The 22,039-nt window shown below is 36.1% G+C and overlaps 1 protein-coding gene across 1 annotated transcript; it reads right to left on the reverse strand.

The window, feature by feature from the left end:
• Nucleotides 1–996: 996 nt before the first annotated feature.
• LOC100892514 (lysocardiolipin acyltransferase 1) lies at nt 997–18,590 on the reverse strand. Its single transcript, XM_011678833.2, has 6 exons — nt 18,232–18,590; nt 14,500–14,509; nt 13,492–13,680; nt 13,079–13,210; nt 3,249–3,380; nt 997–1,807 (listed from the first exon to the last, which is right to left on the reverse strand). Exons 1-6 carry the CDS (start codon nt 18,400–18,402, stop codon nt 1,314–1,316), a joined length of 1,128 nt encoding a protein of 375 aa, XP_011677135.2. The 5' UTR covers nt 18,403–18,590; the 3' UTR covers nt 997–1,313.
• Nucleotides 18,591–22,039: the final 3,449 nt, after the last annotated feature.

Consider the following 22,039-nt stretch of genomic DNA (forward strand, 5'->3'; position numbering starts at 1 on the left):
CAATTTTCTCCTATGAAAATGTTCTCAATGTTTTATCTCTTGTTTAAGTGTGATTTTCTGAACATATTCAATCAAAGTTTGAAACTATCATTATTTCATATATTAACTACCTACCGGTATAGCTATTTAAAACTGACAATTATTTAAATATGACACCGGTTGTGAATTGTCAATATGAGCGACGGGACATGGGGTCCTGGTACAGAATATCCATTCAGACCATGCTCAACAGTCTGAATTTGACCACAAATGTTTGAAACTCCATCATATTGAGATGCGGACTGCTCATGACCAGGTTTAGTGATCCATCACACATGTTACTGCATGATTCACAAACTAAACTACTTCATAGAGCAAATACATGTACAAATGTACTTCCTCGGATAAATAACATTAACAATTACAAATAACAATATTTTGACACTATAAACATACAGCATATGATTGTCTATCATAAAAGCAAACAACTAGAGAATTAGTTAACTTCAATAAATATTATTTAAATAATCGGGGAGAAAATCCTTCACTTTTCTTATTTCCGAATCTTCACAAATGAAAGCAGCAAAAAAAAATAGGAAATTAAAAAAAAAAATTGAACAATAGATTTTTTTGTATAAAATCAAGGAAACAAATGATCTGCAAATGCAGCAGCATATTAGTACAAAAGACAATATAGTACCAGTTTATCAGAGAGGCAGGTCACATTTTTATACACCAATTTTGAATCAAAATATTGTTGACCTATACAATTTATACATTTACTGTTCACCATACAAAAGGCTGAGGTATTAGGATACCAGTGTCTGATTTTACATATAACAATTGGCAAATAAATATTTGTTTGTACATAAAGGCTGCCTCTACTCTTCACAATATAAATCTGTTTATTCTATTGTTTTGTTTTGTTTCGTCTGTGAAATGCCTGGCTGGAATACACCCCAGGGAGTTGAGAATGTGCATACATTGTGTGCGGGCAAGACTGAATCCGATGACTGGAATGATATACCTCTAAAGCACTTAGAGACATTGTTGATGTATTAAGCGCTATATAGAAGCAGAATATTATTGTTTTTATCTCAAAAAGTTGTTCATAAAGAGCAAATATTTGTTGCCATTTGGTCCGGCTCCATCTCAAATTTGTCCCCAAATTGTTCTAAAATGTATAGTTTTTAAATTGATGAATGATCATGTTGTATTATATTATTTACTACCCACCCTCTCCTGAAAAAGTACTGTTTCTGACAACTACCCAAAGTTGTATGATGCAGAGCGATGATAAACATATTGGCATTTACTGTAGAATGACTTTGATATCAAGTGGTCCTTGCTTTATGTGTCAGATCTTGCGTGAAGTTAAAGCTTGCAATGGAAATATAATCGACTCCACCAAAGTACTTTCCAATAATTACATATGCTGCCATTACCACTACAGAGCCCCACAGCACGAAGGGGGATGTGAGCATGAGCCAAGCAGAGATGAGTACACCGGATATCCAGAATGCAAGTATAAAGATGACTTTGTAGACAGCCTGGCCAGAAAGATTCTCCAGTTTCCCATCTTCCTGGCCCTCGAAGGTCTTGGTGCCGGTGTAGAACTTCTCCAAACAATGCTCCTTCTCCTTCCACTTCTCCACACACCAGTTATCCAAGTCTTCCTTGTTCTGTGGGAGAGCACTGATGGGGTACTTATGGATCAAGAACTGTACCTCTTGAGGGATGTTGCCTCTGAAGATGTCCATCTCGCCCTTCTCAGGAACAACATCACAGTAACCCACCGTCACATCATACACAGTATCTATCATCTTGGCTAGATAAAGGAAGATAATGATAATGTGATACTGAGCAGTAAATAACAACCAAAAACATCCAGATAATCAGTGCTAAAAACAAGTTGATGGACTAAGAATAATGTGCTGTTGTTTTGACCCATAGTCCTTCATTTACAATTTAAGAACCAAATGTACCCCCCAAAAGTTTGATATCTTTATATGAATTAAGTTAAATATCATACTACTGTTTTATTTACTTGCTCTTCTTATTTCAGGTTCATTTTCTTACAAGCGTGATTTAACATGTAGGTCTGTATTAGTTCATGTACCATCACTTTTAACAAGTGGTGATATATATCTTTCCATGTCAACTTGTTTGGCGTCAACAATAAGGGATAGAGCAACGTCGATCTGGCGCTGCTCAGTGGCTGCCGTGCTCATGATCAATTGGGCAAAAAGAATTTCCGTTTCGGTTTTATTTACTTGCTCTTCTTATTTCAGATTCATTTTCTTACAAGCGTGATTTAACATGTAGGTCTGTATTAGTTCATGTACCATCACTTTTAACAAGTGGTGATATATATCTTTCCATGTCAACTTGTTTGGCGTTCAACAATAAGGGATAGAGCAACGTCGATCTGGCGCTGCTCAGTGGCTGCCGTGCTCACGATCAATTGGGCAAAAAGAATTTCCGTTTCGGTTTAATAAAATTTGGAGTGGACTATTGGGCTATTATTATTATTATTATTATTATTATTATTATGGATAGTACTTACAGAAATGAGTATAGGTGTGATTATACAGAAAGGCTACAGCCCAGGCATAGCTTAATTTTTCAGTAAATGATTTACATATATCTGTAAAGAATGTGAACTACAGTACATGAAGTAAGCTTTGATAAACATAATTAAAGGGAAAAATAATGTAACATGTCTCTCAGTATTACTGAAACCATCTATCATAGAACTTAAAGCCCCTCTTAAAGTGTTGGGAGCCCTACAAATTTGATGGCAAAATTTCACTTAAACTGTGTCATAATGTGAAAGAGGATGTCATTTAAGATACATTTCTGCAAGGATTTTTTAAACAAATAGTAAAGAATACAAAGTTTAGATTTTCTGCATACAACAGAAAACCCAATTTACATATTTTTTTGTCAATATTTGTCTTCCAACACATTTTTGGAAGGTAAAATCTCTGCATAAGTGCGTCTTAAAAGGACATCCTCTTTCACATTATGATACAATTTAAAGTCAATTTTTCCGAGAATTTGGGGCTCCCGACACTTTAGAGGGGCTTGAACTAGCCTACCGAATAAGTGGAAAGGCTGATTTGATACTTACATGTACATGCTGACATGTATAATCATATCTAATTTTAAAAAGCTTTAAGAATTCAATGAAATCTGAACTGAAAGGGGTGAAGGATGGAGGAAGGGTGGGTGAAGGGTGGGGGGGGGGGGGGTGATTGGGTACTTACTCTGCCTAAGATAGTCCACAGTGAAAGCAAATCCAGTGGTGTGGGGGTGGAGAACATGTTTATAAATTGGCAGGTCATGTTTCTGGGCATATGCATTGCTGATCTCCTTTCCTGTCCTACAAAAGTTAATACCTGAATAGCAGGATGAAAAGAAATATACAGTTTTTTATAAGCACATATTTTAACATGACAGTTTTTTTTTAAGTTTTTTTTTTTAGCAAACCAGAATTTGTAACGTAAGCATAAATTACATTCATGGAAATTTGTTTCACTCATAAAGGACTCAGAGATAGTTTACAATATTTATAGAATATAGAAGTCAACAACAAAATTGTATTCACTTTCATTTCAAAATATGTATTGCCTAAAATCTATTTAATTTTGTTTCTTTCTCTTCTAGAAAATTGCATATGAAGGGACATTCAACTCTTGCATTAACAGAACAATAGGAACATTTCAAAATCTTATCTGTGATTACAATATAGCAAACGATTCCGCAAAGATAATGCTACGGTCACAAATGTTCGTACGAACGATTCGTTTTTACGAATTTCAGAATTCGTAGAGATTCGTAGACGGTACATAGTTTCTTACGTCCTTCTTACGGAGTTCGTACTAACGCCGTTTAATTCGCAAGAAGAACTTAAGGCCTTCTTGAGAAACGAAGTGATTTTCGGTTATACAATGGCCCTAGAGTTCGTACGTTTTTCGTAAGAACGCCTTGAGTTCTTCTTACGTCAGACGTACGGCCATCTTACGAGTTTTGATCTCGCAAGGTGGTCGTACGTGTAACTCACGGCATTCACAAGTCATTCGTAAGAAGATCTTACGATTTTTTTAAATATTTGGTCGGGTTGCAAAAAAAGCGCTGCTGTATACGGTCGAAAATTTGAGTGTTGAAAGTTTGATATTTCACGATGGCAGTATTGCCAAGAAGACTACAACTGCAACTGCAACTCTATCAAGTGATTCTTGAACTTACTGTTTTTTGTTCTCCATATTTTTCCCTCCACAGGGATTTTATTGATTTTCATTTGAAACAAATTAACAAATATATATTCAAGGTAATTTACATTTATAACATTAATACAATTGGTTTAGTACAATCACATAGCAGATGTATAACTGTTTCAATCTGTTCATTACAAAACGTACATTCTTTTTTTGGGACTAAATTCATTTTAAACAGTAGATCGTTCGTATATAATAAGCGTTGCAGAACTTCAAACTGAACCCATCGTAAGCCCACATCAATGGTAAAATTAAATCCAATAGAACAATATGTTTCCCAACTCTTATCATTCAGGTCGAAATACACGTTTACATAGTCCTTTTCTTCTCTTTAAAAAAGTTGCATAGATATGTAAACATCTTTTAATACATTTCATAACAAATGTCATTGTATCTGGGAAAAGAGGTTGTGGCACCATGTTAAAAAATAGTACAATTGTTAAACCCTTGTCTAATTGCATCGCATAATCCACGATAAAAAAGAAAATTTATTTGAATAATATACTTTTCTTGGAAATGTTTCAGAGAGAAAAAAAAATCACCATTTGTCTCTAAAATATCATTGACAAAGCGAACTCCCTTTTGACACAATTTTATATTATATATTGAGCTATTACCTATTTTAATGTAATCATTATTCCATAAGGGTTGGCAAGAAATGTTATCACAAGAGCGTACTGTAAGCCATGAACATTTCTTTCCAAAAAAGGTTCTTTGTTTTACCTGCCAGTTCCCGAAAATAATTGTTTCCCGAATATAATTGTTTACTGTTAGCATATCTGTTACTTCCTTTATTATAAAAGCAGCCATGTTCACCGAGGAAGTCAACAAGTTTTTGCTCTGTGGTGGCATCAAAGTCATACTTCTCCTTTCTTAGTTTCCCCGTTGCCTCATCTTCATCGCTATCAAACTGCCGTCTTGATGGTTCTCCCTCCTCGTCGTCATCGTCTTCATCTTCCATCGCCTCCTCCCGGTCGCTTTCGATGGCTTGATATTATTGCTTGATATTATTGTTGCTGCTCTCCTCCTCTTTCTCCTTCCTCCTCATCTCTTTCATTACGTTTGTTTCCCTTTCCTCTCTTTCCTCTAACGGATTTCCCCTTTGGTCCCATATTTCTTCGACAGGGGGGCACCCTCGACGACACTATGAACAGGCGCACCAGAAGCAGTTTAGGATTGGGGGTGGGGGGGGGGGGGGGGGGTGGCAAACATTTCAGGGGCTCACCTTCCAGGGGCAATGGCGTAATGAGCAAAAACGTTTGGAAGGGGGAGCAGAAGAAAAATCTGCATCACCACCACTCTTACACGTAAATTCGCGTGGGGTCGAGGGGCTGAGCCCCCGGAAGCTCAGAGGTTTTTAGATATTTAACTACGGTCAGATGAGCATCCAGGGGACCGCCTTGGGGCCCTTAGTGGGGTCCGAGGGCGGAGCCCCTGTAAGCTCTTGGGTTTTAATTAGGCATTTAATTACGGTCAGATCAGCATATTTTGATACCTTATTTGTGACATTGGCAGGTCACTTATTTTTTCTCTCTTTCTTTCTTTTTCTCTGTAACATACTTTTTCAAAAAGTGAGGGGGCTCGAGCCCCCGAGCCCAGCTGTTCTGCAGGCCCTGACATGAAGGCTTTAAATAAGCATATTTTTCGCCCGACTGTAAATTTGGGAATTTCTAGTTTTCCAACAAACGCATCAAAAGGTATGACTTACAAAAAATTTGAGAAAAAATACCGGAAATCATATCTTTTCAGTAACATTTGTAAATCACTGCATGGTATCGAATAAGAAATAACAATAAAATCAGTACGCCAGCGTTCAGGGGCTCATGTCTTCTCACCCCAATACCAAAAAACACAAATGCTTTCCCATCCTCTCACAATAATTCGACGATATGCCCGTATCGCTATTATAAGAACCTCCATTGATAAATAAAGGTTGCATGCGGAATGTTTAAGAAATTTAATTCCTTAATCCCCCCCCACCACTTTTTTTGGTTGGCCGGGGGGCGGGGCTCTATGATTATGAACATAGTGAGGATTTGAACTTCACGCGCTTGGCTTTATAACCGCTAAAAATCAAAATTAGCATAAATTGTGTACGTACACCTTACGAGCACCTTACGAACGCCAGGAGTCGTTCGTACGAAAACCATAAGAATCTCCGCTCGTAAGGAGTTCTTACGAACGCCATAAGAGCCCTCTATGAACAACTTGAGGCGTTCTTACGTTCATCGTAACAATTTGAAGCTTCTAGAATTTTCCCTCGACCCTACAAAATGTACGAAGATCTTGCGTGGTTCTTACGATGTAATTACGGCGTCATTACGGCCGCCTTACGAAGAGAGGGTTTCGTACGATGCTAAAAAAAATCTTGGACCAGACCATCGACCAATTTGTGATCTTACGAACGGTCTACGAACGGTCTACGAACGCTGGTTTCGTACGGCCTTCTTAAGAAGATCTTACGAAATGGTCTGAAAATCGTTCGTACGGCGTTCGTAACAGCCCGTAAGGGTATTTGTGACCAAGGCATAAGCAACAACTGCATCGATGTACAAGAACAGAGTGTGCTATCAATTCTCCTCATAAGATTTCATGTTTGCTGCCACCTACTGAAGCTCCTAATAATGCCCATGCAGGGGCGGATCCGTGGGGGTGCATGCCCCCCTTTATTCCTTCCAGAAAAAAATTGCAGGAATAAAGCCAAGAAATATTCACCTAAATTCAGTTTATGCATTCAGAAATGTCTCAGAATGCTACCACAGCATTATAAGGTGCAAAATTATCCGAACCCCACGCTGCACAGGCTTCGCATTCGTAATTTTGTACATTTCATCCCCCCCCCCCCCTATTTGGAATTTTCTGGATCCTCTCCTGCCATGTATAATTATATGAACAGTTATTTCTTTCAGACTAAAAGACCTCAGACAATTAATTTTTCAAAACTACATATCATACGCATTAGGTAGTCATATTTATCTGTATTTGACACAAGTTGAAAGAGACTGTCCACTAAACTTAAATGGTGTGGTATTCTGAAAATTCTTGTGTCAGTTTTCATGTAACCTTTCTTGTATCTTCTGGAGATACTAAAAGTTTGAAGGCAAAACATCTGGACCAGAAAAATTATGAGTTTAAATGCAAAAAAAAAGATTTTCCCACACAGGAATCCACTCAATGGGCAGCCTTGAATCACAGAATAAAAATAGCTACCACCTTCCAATGGTGTTGGATCAATTTATATTGGTATAATTATTGAAAGGAAAAGGACCCTTGAACTTCTTCACGCCAATGTTAAACTCAAAGTCACTAGGCACGTATAAGGACCACCAACAGGGTTAGAAGGTTCTGTTCTACCCTACAACAAACATAAAAAACCACAGGGTGCACAGGTTCAGTGTTTGCTTTGCCAAACTATTTAAAAGTTGTACATGACATGCCAATACAATAATAAGGTACCCAAAACCCACCATTGGCTCTCATTTAATTGGAGAATGGCTGCTGACAGGAAATTTCATCACATGCAGAATAATTGAAATTGTAGTCACTCTTTCTGATATGCTAAACGCAAAGTCAAACTTTTAGGTACAAAGTCTACACTGCTGTCATACGTGTATACTGCAGAAGCTTATGATAAAAAGGATACAAACTTGACACAATCAGGGCCCACTTCACTAACTAAAACTAATTCAAGCTTGAACCTTGTTAATGAATACATCCCAAAACATTAGTTTACGAGTGTTCTTTCCCTTTTTATCTCTCAATCTAACTTTAATTTTAAAGGACACCAACATAGGCATTCTATATCCATAACCATGAGAAAAAGATTAGGATAAATCTAGTCCTAGTCCAGAATCAGGCCGATAAAATTATGCAACCTCCCCCCCTCCCCCCCCCCCCCCCCACACACACAAGTCAAAGATGGCTTTTCAAAGAATTCATGAATGTGCCGTCTTTTGCCTTTAGCAGGGAGGAAGAGATTGCATAATTGGAAATATGATCTCCACGTGTATGTAGAGATTGTTCAAATACAATTGACTAAATTCTGGACTACCGGTAGATGAAAACATACAAGATTTTAGTGCAGTGTCTGTATGTATTATCTGGATTCATAGGTACACTCTACACTGTAATGTACATTAGACAACCACCGCCAAAATAGGAGTTTAATCACATACTCATTTTCAAAACAGTGATTAAAAAGGTTGTGATAAGGAAACAATCTCTGTTATGTTTTTTTAGCCAAAAGGAAATGATTTATTATACTTTATAAGACCAGGCGTTTTCACTTCCTACTAAACCTCATTAAGCACCTTCTGGAATGAAATTGAATCTAAGCTCAGTCAGATAAAGATAATGCATTTCAATATAATTCTTTTTTTAAATTACATATTACTGCTCAATTCTGATGTAATGTTTGCGTAAATATATGAAATATATGGTAGCACATCAATGCATAAAGATAAATAAATATAAAGACACTGTATTGTATACACACATGAAACCTGTGTACATGGAGGCAAGAAGTACATGTTGTCTATAAGATTAAATGGTAACTTCCAATTGTAATTACCAAGGTAAACATCCACTATATGTCAGATTACACATACTTAGTCCTGCAATGGATACATGTAGATTAGTTTTATTATTAGAATTCTCACTTGTGAATAACAAACACCCAGTACATCTACCATACAGTACGTGTTCATTGTACAAGTATAGCAAGTGAAAATCTGATATGTATACTGCAACACTTATACTCATACATTAGTCAACTGTTAAATTGGGATTTGATGAAGATACTCATTTCATATTCAGATTCTAGTGTAATTGACAGTACATTTGCGATTATGATGAATTGACCTGATGCATTAGAAAATACCATTACGAGAATCAAGAGTTGTGCATGGTTGTGCATGGTTCTGGATTGCTCAAAAAGCTCTGGAACACTACAAATGTTAGAAGGAAACCATACTTGTAGTCTTTTTCTTTCGTATATATCGTGACAAAGAGCATTATGAGACAATTGATTTCTTAGAACTTGCATGTACGTACATGCTTTAATTAGCGCAATGCAAATTAATTTCCCCTCATTGCTTTCATCCCTGGGAGCAATATTCCACATCAAAGTAATAAAGCAATTATGAAACGAGTTGAACATCGCTATACTGCAAGTAGTTGCTATGGAAACCATTGTACAGAGATAATTCCTCATCTCTCATCATGTCATAACATAACATCAAGCTACATGTGTACATGAACATGTTATGCATGTTAATTAAATTCTGTTTGTACAAATTAACATGTACTGTTCAGTGAATGGCCTACTTGCTGTCAAGGATAAGGAGCCTAGTACCGTATGCACAAACGCGTCTTCCCATAAGAATCTCGAGGAGTTATGAGTATTTGTGATAAGTGATATATTACTCGGTACATGTAGTTGGTGCACATAATGGAGGGAGTGTGGAAATGTTTATCAAGGGATTTTCAGAAAACATGACATATATTACAAATATTGGTACAAAATACTGTTCATTTACTGTGATAAAAAGGTTAAGATGTGGTAAAAGGCGTCAAATAATTTGTGAGTTTTTTCATTCTCTGATTTTTGTCAGTTTAAATGCCCTCATCATAAAAATATGATATAATTTTTTTTTTATTTCACATTATTTGATCAATTCTAATGTACTACCGGACAATAATCAAGCTTTCCCCAATTGCTTGCTATCAGTATATTTCACAATATACTGGTAATTGCATGACAAAAACTCATCTTTATTTTTTTAATGCCCTTGAAAATGGAAAATTATTCACTTATTGGGCAATTCCACGGTAACGGAAGGACACTCAGACAAGATTTTTGAACTTCAGGTTCATACTAAAAGAACTGTTTTATTAGTATAAGATGTGAAACAGTACAGATATAATACCTATATAAGTGCCTTTAATTCTCCCCCAAAAAATTGTCATTATAGTTAAGTAGTTTAAGAATGTGCATATTAATTATCTCGGTAACGGAAGGACATAAAAATGGACATGGTTTTTCCAGTTAATTAGTGTTTATCCAAACTTTGTGAAGTTGATGAAGCTTTCCACTTGACTGAAACACATTTTGTTCCCCATAGTTTAATACATACTAATAAAACATTTCTTTTAGTATGAACCTGAAGTTCAAAAATCTTGTCTGAGTGTCCTTCCGTTACCGTGGAATTGCCCTATTACATTCATTGAGATGCCATGCTCTGCAATGATACTACTACTTGAAAGGCATATTAAATCTAAAATTGATCTCAAGAACAAACACATGTAAGAGCTACCTCCCGCAGATAGCTAGGCCACTTATGACAAAAGAAAGATAATCAAAGTCAATTTCAGTGTCCAGGCCAGTCATTGAAACAAGATCTTCAAGATTTCAGCACGTGTAGTGTATAACAAACAAATCACTTTGTGTGTCATGACTGTCTATAAAATCAACAAAGTTGATATATAAATCAGAGCATTTAAGATTTTTTTTAAATGAGGAAAAAATATCATTTAAAGATACTACATGTATGTCCCTTTTGCAGCCAACCCCAAATTCTGTAGAACTTTGCAGGAATTATGAATATGTCATGTATGTCCTATCTGTGAGATTTAAACATTAGCAGTGTCCTTATATTCAAATTATGCAAGGAAACCTGTTCACTTGCTAGACTTCACTGTCAGATACTATTGTCAGTATTGAGTGACTGACTGCCTTTTTTTCTTCTTTGGTAATAACATACATAAATTGAGCTGTAAAGGATTTGTCTCCATCAATAAACTACTTCTTGTAATGGCCAAAATTAAACTGATTGAATCTTTGCGCAGCATAAAACGTACGACCATGCGGTACAATGGTCTGAAAATCAAGACTGTTACTTATTGGCTCTATAGCTCCTAAGTGGATTTGACAACTAATAGTTGTTATTTCCCCACTTAAAGACATTTTCAAGCCCCATTTTTTTAAGGGGAGTCTAAATTAGTATTATCTTTCAAATGCCATTGGAATTCAACCTTTTCATTTTTTTGGCCTGCAAAAGGGTAGTACCTTTAACAGACATATTTCATTACTGTCTCCTTGTTTACCCTATTAACCTGATTGATTTTTTGTTTTTCGCTGACAGCATATTTTTGCACCTAAATATCAACAACTGAAAACTAAGATTGTCTACTAGTTTGTATATACATGTATGAGTAATCCAATAAACCATCAGTACTAAATATAATACATGTTCCCCTTAAAACAAATTAACATTGTTTGTGAAAACTGAATTCTAGCCATTAGAAGCATTAGTGCGATCAAACTTTTGATCAAATTAATGCATGAAAAACTACATGTTAGTGAAATGGCACCATTCTTTCTATTAAAGGTAACTAGTATTTCTAAGTCCAGCTGGACAGTATGAAGTTCTTTTGTATTACAGGAATGCAACATAAAGAGAGAGAGGGGAGGGAGGGGGAGGGACGGGGAGGGAGAAAGAGAGAGAGAGAAAGAGAGAGAGAGTGAGAATTCTAATTATCAGAAGGCCGGGGCCACAGCATCATCACTCCCACCCCTTAAACTTGCCTCTTATCATGCAAGGGGGCGACAACCGAGAGATAACATTAACAGCTAAACGATATGGCTTGTGACACTGCTTGGTATGAAGCCGACAAATATCACAATGACAGTACACCTATCTGATTAATGTTTTCTAGTTTGGAGTTGTTTGACCTTCTTGTGTACGTATTGTAGTAATACATGAAAATTGATACAAAGGGAAATTATAAGAATGTGTCTTCAATTAGTTATACATAGTCCCAATCTGCCAAAAGTGCCAATCATGTTCTAGTTATCATTTTGAAGTTACCTATCAATCATCCACAATAAAAGATATTGACTTATAAACCGCCAAATGTACAAACGTCTATTATTCTTCTTTTAAAATTCAGTAAATTGTACTGAATTTCCAGACACACATCTGCGACCTACATGTGAATGCATAAATCTAGTTTAGTACACCGACAATTAAATGTACCAGCATTTTTCAAGTATATCTTTATTAAGCATAACACAGATAATTCAATAAAAATAGTTTATGAATACTTTTTAAAGGGACATAGCACAAATTATATTTTCATTGTTTTCAAATTAACATGATTATACACAATTCAATTTCTATGACATAGATTAAGTGGTGCATTTACATGTACCTTGGACAAATTGATGACTTTACAAATTAGCTATAAAAAAAAAATCCAATGAATATAGGGTAAAATTCAATATTAATTGTTGACTTTAACATGTGAAATAAGACAGCAAATGTGGGCTTCATGGTCAAGTTTTTACTTTTCTAATTTTTTTAATTCTGTTTTTCTTTGTGTTTATAATAATAATAATAAAGATATATTTATTTAGCGCATAATAAACTAAAGTTTCTCTATGCGCTTTACAAAGTAAAAAAAACAAGCAAGTACAAGTATATTTAAATACGGTAGTTACAAATTATGGGTGATTGCCTGGTAACTTCTGAAGAAAAATTCCTCTGTACGTCCATGCATGATGGGTCAAGGCAGAACTCAAACACTGAATAATACACTAGATTAAATCAGTCAAACATTGGATTCAGCCAGAGTTAAAAAAAATAACACAAGAAGTGTGAAAGTAAGGAAATACTAACCTTCTGAAAAGAGGAGGAGCTGAAAGTCATATCGCATCTCTCAGAAGTACTTGAGAACAGAGGTCAACCAAATACAGTTGACCCCTGTTGACCCCTAATTTGGAGGGGTGCGTAAAATGAGGAAAGTAAGGAAATGCTAACCTTCTGGAAAGAGGAGAAGCTGAAAGTCATAGCGCATCTCTGAGAAGTACTTGAGAACACAGGTCAACCAAACACAGTCCTTGGCCCACTGACGAGCTAAAAAGACAAAGCATGCCTGCTGCATGGCCCATCCTGCACAATAAAAAAAAAAATAACATGAAATATATATGACGTAATTTCACACTAACTTGAAGAGCAGCATCTTAATTGCTATGCTAGAACTCGGTCAATCGGTCAATGGTCACTTAGAACCATATGTAATACATGAGACAAAACATAAGGAATTTCTGGATATCTACAGGGTTCTTTAGTTGCATATTTTATTGATATCTAATCTACAAATGCATCTAAAGGTTTTAAAAAAATCAAGATCGGAGCAAATAAGAGATTTAACATTTCAACCTTTGACCTACCAATACAAGGAGCTGACCTGAGCTGAGATTTGAGGACGATTTTAAGATTGGATGCTCGGGTGTGTCTCAGCAAACAAGCAATGAAGAAGAGCCAATCTAGTCTGGTTCGATGGTTCATGATGATCACACTTCGTTCATTTGGCTTTAGCTTGTCACCAATCGCTTTAAATTGTGTCCCAAAAAATGTCTCTGCATAAAATAAGAAAGGGAAATACATTGTATCAATTCTCGCTACCGCAACTACAGTATTTGGCCATAGAGGGCAGCACCGGCCATGGGTATATTTAGAAAAGGTACTTCATGTCAAGAACTGGAAAGTCCGAAAGAAATTATAGTTTCTGAACCAATAAAGAATAGGTAGCAGATTATGATGGTGCCTCCTTATGGTAGCCAGAGGAAACGTTGTATTATCGTCTTCCCCAGTATTGTATCTGCGCAAGTGCTGACCTGCGCAGTGCGGGAGGAAGGTCACCAGCTACTGTTGAACATGGTATTTGCGGTAGAGAGAATTACTGATGAGCGATGACAAAGAATATCAATCAGATACATGATCAAAATAATAAATTATGATTAATTATGAAATAACAATAACAAAAAGATGCGTGATCAAAATAATGAAATAATTCAACTAGAAATGTGATGAAGTGGTGCATTGATTTTAATAATTCAATTGCAAAAAGTACTGACATTTAATTTCATTTTGAACATTAACTTAAATGTTCGAAGATAAAGTACGATAGATAGAGAGAAGAAGAAAAAACATGTGACCATACTTTTGAATTTATGTTTTTACTTGAACGGATCCAAATGTAAAATATGTGTTGTGTTTAATTCACACAAAAGCTGAACAGAATGAACAAATTTTAACAAATTTTACATTTTCGATGTTCCTTTCAGAATTCCATTTCAAGAAAACTGCTATCTGGAAAAGATCTTTTACAATTGAAACTATTGAAATGAACAACTTATTCTAAAAGTGTCCATGTGTCATAAATAAGTTCAACTTACCCAGCAAAGACTGATTGATTAATCATTTGGAGCGTAACATGAAGAGCATGAAAGAGAATACAGAGGGGAAAAAAATAGTAATAACACAAATTGAAAATAAAAACCTTACTCGTCAGAAATAAGATCAATATATCTTTATATCGTTCATGTTTTGTTTATTGAAATGTTTATATTGAATTTACTTTTAATACTAATTTCCCTATGATTGTATAAAATATTCGATGTAATGGCTTTTTTCACACCCCAATGGAAGAACAGGCATATTTTGTTAGTACGCCTGAAATGGGCTGACCGCCATATATTTCTTTTATGTATGTATTTGTACGTTGTGATGATTTTATACGGAAATAAAAATAAACAAACAATATAACAAATTAGATTCTGTGCTTGCAGACTACATCCAGTGTTCATATAAAATTATATTCTATTTAACTCACTCTAGCATGAGTTCACCTCTCCCATATATCAAACATGATACAAATAAAGGAATATGTTTGATTTCTTCTTAAATGTTCACTGACCTGTCGCCTATATGATTTGTTGGTTAAAAACTGTTCAAGTACATGTACCTACAGTACTATTACATACCGGTAATTAAAGATGAAACTATGTAAAATCAATGTTTTTGGTTTGAACACTTACATCCCTAATGCATCCTTTACTCCTCAGTCACACCGCCGAATCAACTCTAAACCGACCAACAACCGATCGATCCCCAATAATAATAATAATAATAATGTTTAATTTTTAGCGCTTATTACAAATGTCTCTGAGCGCTTTACAAATATAATATTACCCCGATCGATCCATTTGATGTAATATAAACCCTTGTTCGGTTTGATGTCAGTTTGGCATCTAGGTCTCATTGGTGTGTGACTTTTAGGATTTGACCAAGTTACCAACTACATGTACATGTAATATGTTACTTGTATTGACTGTTGTGAATGGTTTGTCTCGTTTCATGTGAGTATACTTCATGTTTATGAAATACTGTTTGTATATACATGTACTGTACATTCTATACATGTATGTAATGCTGATAAGGAAAAATGTAAAAACATGCTCTACTCTACTTACAGATGCAGGACTCAAAGGTCATCATTATTAATTAATCCAATCAGTAAATAATAAAGAAACAGCTACCAGCAGATTGTAAGAACATGTATATCACCATGCAATGCCTGCCTATTAATAATATTCATGCACAATTTCCAGGAAAATCTCCAGAACAAACAGACCCCTTGTGTGAAATTTACCCCCAAAATATTACACTGTGGTTACTACACTGTACATGTAGGCCTTTTTGTGTGTCTGTGTATGTGTGTGGGAGGGGGGGGGGGGGGGGGCTTTGTTCCAGTACTAAAAGGTAACCCAACCGCAAGAAATAAATTGTTATTCTGAGAGATTTATTGTATTCTTGCCCAAGATCCTCCACCTAAGTGTATGAGAGAGGCATATTAAGCAAGAACAGTTTCTCAGCACGACATGAGCATTAGTATTTTTTGTTTAACGTGACGTACTATGAGAAGTCGTTTATCAAGTAAAGGTATTCAAATTTATGGATGCTTCCTTCCCAGACCTATTGTGTGCTGATGAAGCAATTCATTCACGTGCTATTATCCTTTGTACACTGCAAATTCGTTGTGTAACGGCTTTACACAATAGTTGGGTGGTTCACTCCTTACATAGGGGTTGTGTTAAGTTGTGTAAAAAAAAATACTAATCCTTTGGAGTAATAGGTTTTCTTTAAGCATACATGTACTATGTACAGGGGGGTGTTTCATAAAGCTGTTCGTAAAGTTACGCATGACTTTACGAATGACTTGTATATGAAAAGCCAAATGGGATGCTCAATCATTATTAAATACATCAACTAAAGTTAAACTGTGCAGATGTATTTTAACATTCTTATGATAACAAACATTTTTAATGCAGAGTATATTTTTTGCCATAACTTTATTGAGGTTATTGAAAATATCAGAAAAAAATTTGGGCATCCTATCTGGCACTTCATATACAAGTCGTTCGTAAAGTCATGCGTAACTTTACGAACAGCTTTATGAAACACCCCCCAGATCATGCAATTTCAAAATTGGGTTTCTGAAGACAAGCGACATTCATTTAAAACAAATAAATTTGTGATCAACTTGCTCACCAGAACGAAATCTTCAAGATGATAAGTTTTCACTTTTCAGGTGTCAGTAGATCTATAGTTGAAAGTAAAATAACTACATGTAGCACTCCACCCACTCTTTCCCTTACCCACATTATTATTTCATATCCAATGGTCACTTTGCACTCATGGAAAATAATGTCTTATCATCGAGAATAATCATAGGATTATCAGGCACACATCCACTACAATAATAAAGGTGGATAATTAATAGCCCCCCCCCCCCCCCCCCTCAAAAAAGGAAAGAACTAAATGTACGATATCTGCAATAATTTATCTTATTTCAAATTCCCACTGATACAAATATAAGCCTTTATAATGATCTTTCATCTATATCTATAGATAGCAACAAACTGATTTAACATTACTATCATCCGCCCGTTACACACTCCACCATTTCAATGATTTCATCTTGGACTACACACCTCCACACTACATGCACATGTATGCAATATGACTCATAATAATTACTGTGACATCATCACTCTCACTGAATTGTAATGGCCATCATGACTATATACACAAAAGTGAACTGTAGAATTGGATAATAGTGAGTGACTCAACACTGCATCTACATATATAACAATTAGTCACCATGTACAGCATCAAAAATTAAATATGATGGCAAAGAATTATGAAAAATCAACCCAATGGTATATTTTTCCCAATTTATTTTTGTATGCCTATTTTCACCCATGTACAATGTACATTATGTACTACCATGAGTTGGTGCAGCATGTTTGTGTGTATATCTTGGGGTTTTAGAGACATCAATCAGATATGATTATTTACATCTGGGGACTGACCTTTTACATCACCATCCAAAAGGCGTGACTCGGTTTTGAACCGGGGTCCGCCTCAGTCAGTTTGGAGGCAAAGACAGAGATCGAGCTGACCAACATTTCCGAAACCCCCTTTCGTGGGCTTTTCGCAGGCTTTTCCTGCCTTGGAGACCCCCCTAAATCATGAAAAATGGTCAATGTACCCCCCTTAATTCGGAATAATTTCTTAGGAGTGCAAAGAGATGAGAGAGAAAAAGAAAAAAAAACACCCCCTTTTTAAAGAAATCTCTGGGTGAAAAGTCAAATACACCCCTTTTTTTACAATTCTCGGGCCGGACTTTGTCGCACGAAAAGTACCCCTTTACCGGACATTTTGGCAACACGCATGCGGTCATTTCGAACCCTGAGTGGGAGGGCCGGGAGTATAAGTAGGCCTACCAGACCAAGAGGCAGGATAAATCAATTTCTTCTTTAAAAAATCAATTGGAGGACTTTAAGGTTTTCAAAAATGAAGTGTGTAGCTTAAATCCCTCTGGCCCCCTTCCTATTGTACCTTTTTTAGCTCTTTAAACTCCAATCATTGATTGAGTCATTGTCATTTCACATTGATTCTTTCGATTGTCTTTTCCAAATAAATGTTTGTATTTGTCTGAAACTCTTTTTTACAGGATCTACTTCTGCTTTTAACATTTATGAAAAGCACATCTACAACATGGAATCGACGACTTTTCCAATTATTCATCTCAGTTACACAGCACTTTCACTTTAATGACTTACGACAGGCAATGCTAGCCACATCCCAATGACGAGGTCCGTTGCTCTCCGGTAAACCTGAGGGGCAAGAATCATCAGCGGCATCATCGGACCCATCACAAGAACGGAACCCACGAACGCCGATAAAAAGGCAATACAAAGCGCCCCAAACCCTTTCACTTTTTTATAATCCATTGCGGTATGATATGGGAGGAATAAAGAAAGCAATGGGAAGTCGAACCACACTCTAAATTCCCTGCATTTCCTCTCCAAGTTTCTTACTCTTGTCGATAACCAAAGCTGCGCTGCATCACTGGTGGTCAATAGAATTACACTGAATATTCACTCTCATCTTCTCCGCAACTACAATGCATGAATGAAGTCTAGCCCGGTCTTTGTATTGTGCACTCCACTATTCACTGCATACCGGTATACCGCGTACTACTGTGCTTTGCGTGTAATGCCACCCCCACACTGATCTCTTCATCAGAGTGCATAATGCAACCAAGATGAACACACACAAGTAGCTTTAAAAGATAAATATCTTAACTTCATGAAGTAGCACATACTTGAGGAGGTCGAGAGGGTTCCCGTGGGCGTGGCGATTCTTCCAGCGTTATAGAATCCATTCCTTCCGCAGAATTTATTTTCTCTCACCCCATCCTCTCTGTCTCTCTCTCTCTCTCTCTCTGTCTCTCTATCTCTCTCTCTTTTAACATTCTTGTTCTAGATTAATAGTATCCTGCAAAAAATGATTTATTTTTTTGTGTGCATTCTGTTATGTTGGGTTTTCCTCAAATCTCCCGTTCTCAGCCGCTGAAGAACGGGAACATGCATTCACCCCATAAAAGTTGCAATAAATTACTGAAAGTGACAGTTTATAGGGGGATTTATATTATGGCATATGAAAGTGCACTTAGTTTTGATGTGGCAATGAACCGTTCAGTGATGGAAAATAACCTGTTATAATACGTATTCGTAAATTATTTGAATCTTTATAAGTTTATATTATACATACTTATACAATTATTCATAAGTTGATGCATTAGTGAAAGTCATATGTATCCGAGCCTCCGAGGACTCATCTGGAGTGAATAATGCAATTTACCGTGCAACCAGGGAGGTACCCTGTCTTATCCATAAAGAGTTAAAACTAAGAAACATCGACAGATGCAAGTTGAGTCATATCTAAAAGTGCATTTGATTTGAGAAAGAAAAAAAAGAATAAAGATAGATGACACACAGAAACTGCTTTATCCCTTTTATTTATGATGAATTATTTAAATCTAGTATCTCTCATTGTTTCATGTCATCACCCCGTAAATATAAACCATGTGATAATTTTAAATAAAAGTGATAACTATTGCAAATGAGAGTATGATAACCTTTTAAAAAAAAATTATGATCTATTACATGTATTGTCATTATTATTATCATTGACATTATATCATCATCATCATAGATTGATAGTACCGCTAAAGCCATAGAAATGCAGTATAAATTATGTGGCTGTTTATATAGCACCACGACGTCCTTCAAGTAGATTTATTTCCCTTGGCTTCATAAAGAATACCAGTTTGTGTCTTATAGTCTGTAGTTTGTCAGGGGATTCAGGTAGGAGAATCTCCAACTTAGGTTCAGGGATGGAGTGTCTGCTTTGGGTCTGAGTAAAGACAAGGGCGGCGGAGCAACTTCCAAAGTTGGGGGGCAACAAAAGGGGCACTTTCTGAAAAAGGGCACCTACAAATGGAAATCTCAAAGCGAAAATATAGAATTGTTTAGACATTGGTATATACCCCTGCATTGTGATGACATTATCAGGGATGGTATAATTTTTTCCTCTTTATACATCATACAAGATATTGCTTGAAGCGGTATACTTTGTATTTGGGCGTGAGGGTCAGAAAGTTTTCAAGATTTATGTCGTAGTGCGAAAAATTACAACTAATTAAGAGGAAAAAGCACATTCCTGATGGGGTTATAAGCACTTTCTCATAACGGAAGACTGAAAAGACCTTTCATAATATCATCAAATATATAGTATAAATTGCTCTTAGTCGCTTAAAATTATGGGCACGTTTAATGATGATAGGAAAAGGGGACACTTATTGAAAGGGATAAGACATTAGAACATAAAAGGAGCATGTGCCAAAGTACACAGGGTAATTATCGAGTCAGAGGTGAAAACGAGGCACTTCTTACACCTAAAAAAGAGGTACTCACCAGGGATGAAAAGGGGCACTTATGAGGATTGGAAATGGGCATTTGTCGACGGATTTTGATAGGGGGCATTTATAAAAAGGGATTGGTCCCTTATTAGAAAGGGAAAAGGGCACGTATTATTGTTAAAAGGTAAATTATCAGACGTGAAAAGGGGCACTTATCGCACCTAAAAAAGGGCACTGACCAGATATAAAAAGAGACACTTACAAAAATAAAAAAGCGGTACTCATCAGATTTGAATTGGGTCACTCGTCATATTTGAGTTGGGGCACTTATCGGAGTCGAATGGGGCACTTATCTAAAGTGAAAGAGAGTAACCCTCTCTTACACGAAAAGGGTTATTTACCAGAAATGAAAAGGGGTACTTAAGAGAAATAAAAGGGACACTTTTCATAGGAGAAAAGGGGCATTTATGAGAAGGGGAAGGGACTCTTATTTTTAAATGGGGGCACTAATCATGAGGAAAAGGGTCACTTATTTGAAAGGAAAGGGGCACATGTGAAAACACAACGACCGCTTATCTGAGTTAAAAAGGGGGTAGTTATTAAAAGGGGAAGGGGCATTTTTACAATGGAAAAGGAGCACTTATCGAAATAAAAGGGGCACCTTTCAGATCAGAAAAGAAGCAATTACTAGAGATTAAAGGGGGCACTTATCAAAAGTGAAAAGGGGCACTTTTCAAAACTGAAAAGAAGCAATTACTAGAGATTAAAAAGGGCACTTTTCAAAACTGAAAAGAAGCAATTACTAGAGATTAAAAAAGGGCATTTATAATAATGGGAAATGAACGTCCCTGGACATCATTAGATTGAACAAAAATTCCCGTTTGTTTTCTACAGGGGCGCTTTGGCAAATTTTGGTAAATGTGGAAAATCATCACTTTTTGGCCAAAATCGCAAGGGGTTAGCTCGGCGTTTTTGCAAATAATATGAACATTTCCATTATTGTTTAGTTGGTCTTAATGAACGTCCCTGCACTTCATTAAATTAAGTTGATCAAACCCCCATTTATCGAATCCCCGTTTGTCTAATGGAGGGGCGCTTTGGCAATTTTTAGAAAGTCGTCACTTTTTGGCCAAAGTGGCAAGCGGTTAGCTCACCGTTTTTGCAAATAATATGAAAACTTGGTCTCAATGAACGTCCCTGCACATCTTATTAGGTTGATTCAAACTCCGGATGAATTCAAAAATCAATTAAAGCAAGTTTAGTTTTGAATTCTTTAATTTCCGGGATTACTTAATAGATATTATTTTCGTTTTCAAAAGTAATTGATAAATGACAATATAATCTTGCCTGCGAGAATTCTATAATGAGTTTCCAAAATGAACAGTGACATGTTGCTTACCATAATGATTGATAACTCTTTTCCATGTACTCAAATGTTCAAAATATGAAAGAATAGTGCACCTGTATACTTGATATTAATCTCCAACAGTCAAGTGCCATTACAATGAATTGGAATTCCTTTGAAAATAGAATTGTGACTTTCTATGCCTTTTGTCTAACTTCTAGATCTCAGCATCAATGAATAGATTGTCATAATAGCATCAATTACCATTTAACAACAAAATATTTACACTCACACACTAATTTATATAATTAGGTACTCT

The sequence above is a fragment of the Strongylocentrotus purpuratus genome, unplaced genomic scaffold (genome assembly GCF_000002235.5).
Source record: "Strongylocentrotus purpuratus isolate Spur 01 unplaced genomic scaffold, Spur_5.0 spur5_scaffold_5, whole genome shotgun sequence".
Taxonomy (NCBI): domain Eukaryota; kingdom Metazoa; phylum Echinodermata; class Echinoidea; order Camarodonta; family Strongylocentrotidae; genus Strongylocentrotus; species Strongylocentrotus purpuratus.

Bases quoted from the DNA above. Each gene is read 5' to 3' on its own strand.
- LOC100892514 (XM_011678833.2), bottom strand. From the start codon at position 18,402: ATGGATTATAAAAAAGTGAAAGGGTTTGGGGCGCTTTGTATTGCCTTT. The intron at 13,211-13,491 runs GTAGGTCAAAGG...TTTATTGTGCAG, and splicing joins CAGGTCAGCTCCTTGTATTG to GATGGGCCATGCAGCAGGCA. The intron at 1,808-3,248 runs GTAAGTACCCAA...TCCTTTATCTAG, and splicing joins TGTGGACTATCTTAGGCAGA to CCAAGATGATAGATACTGTG.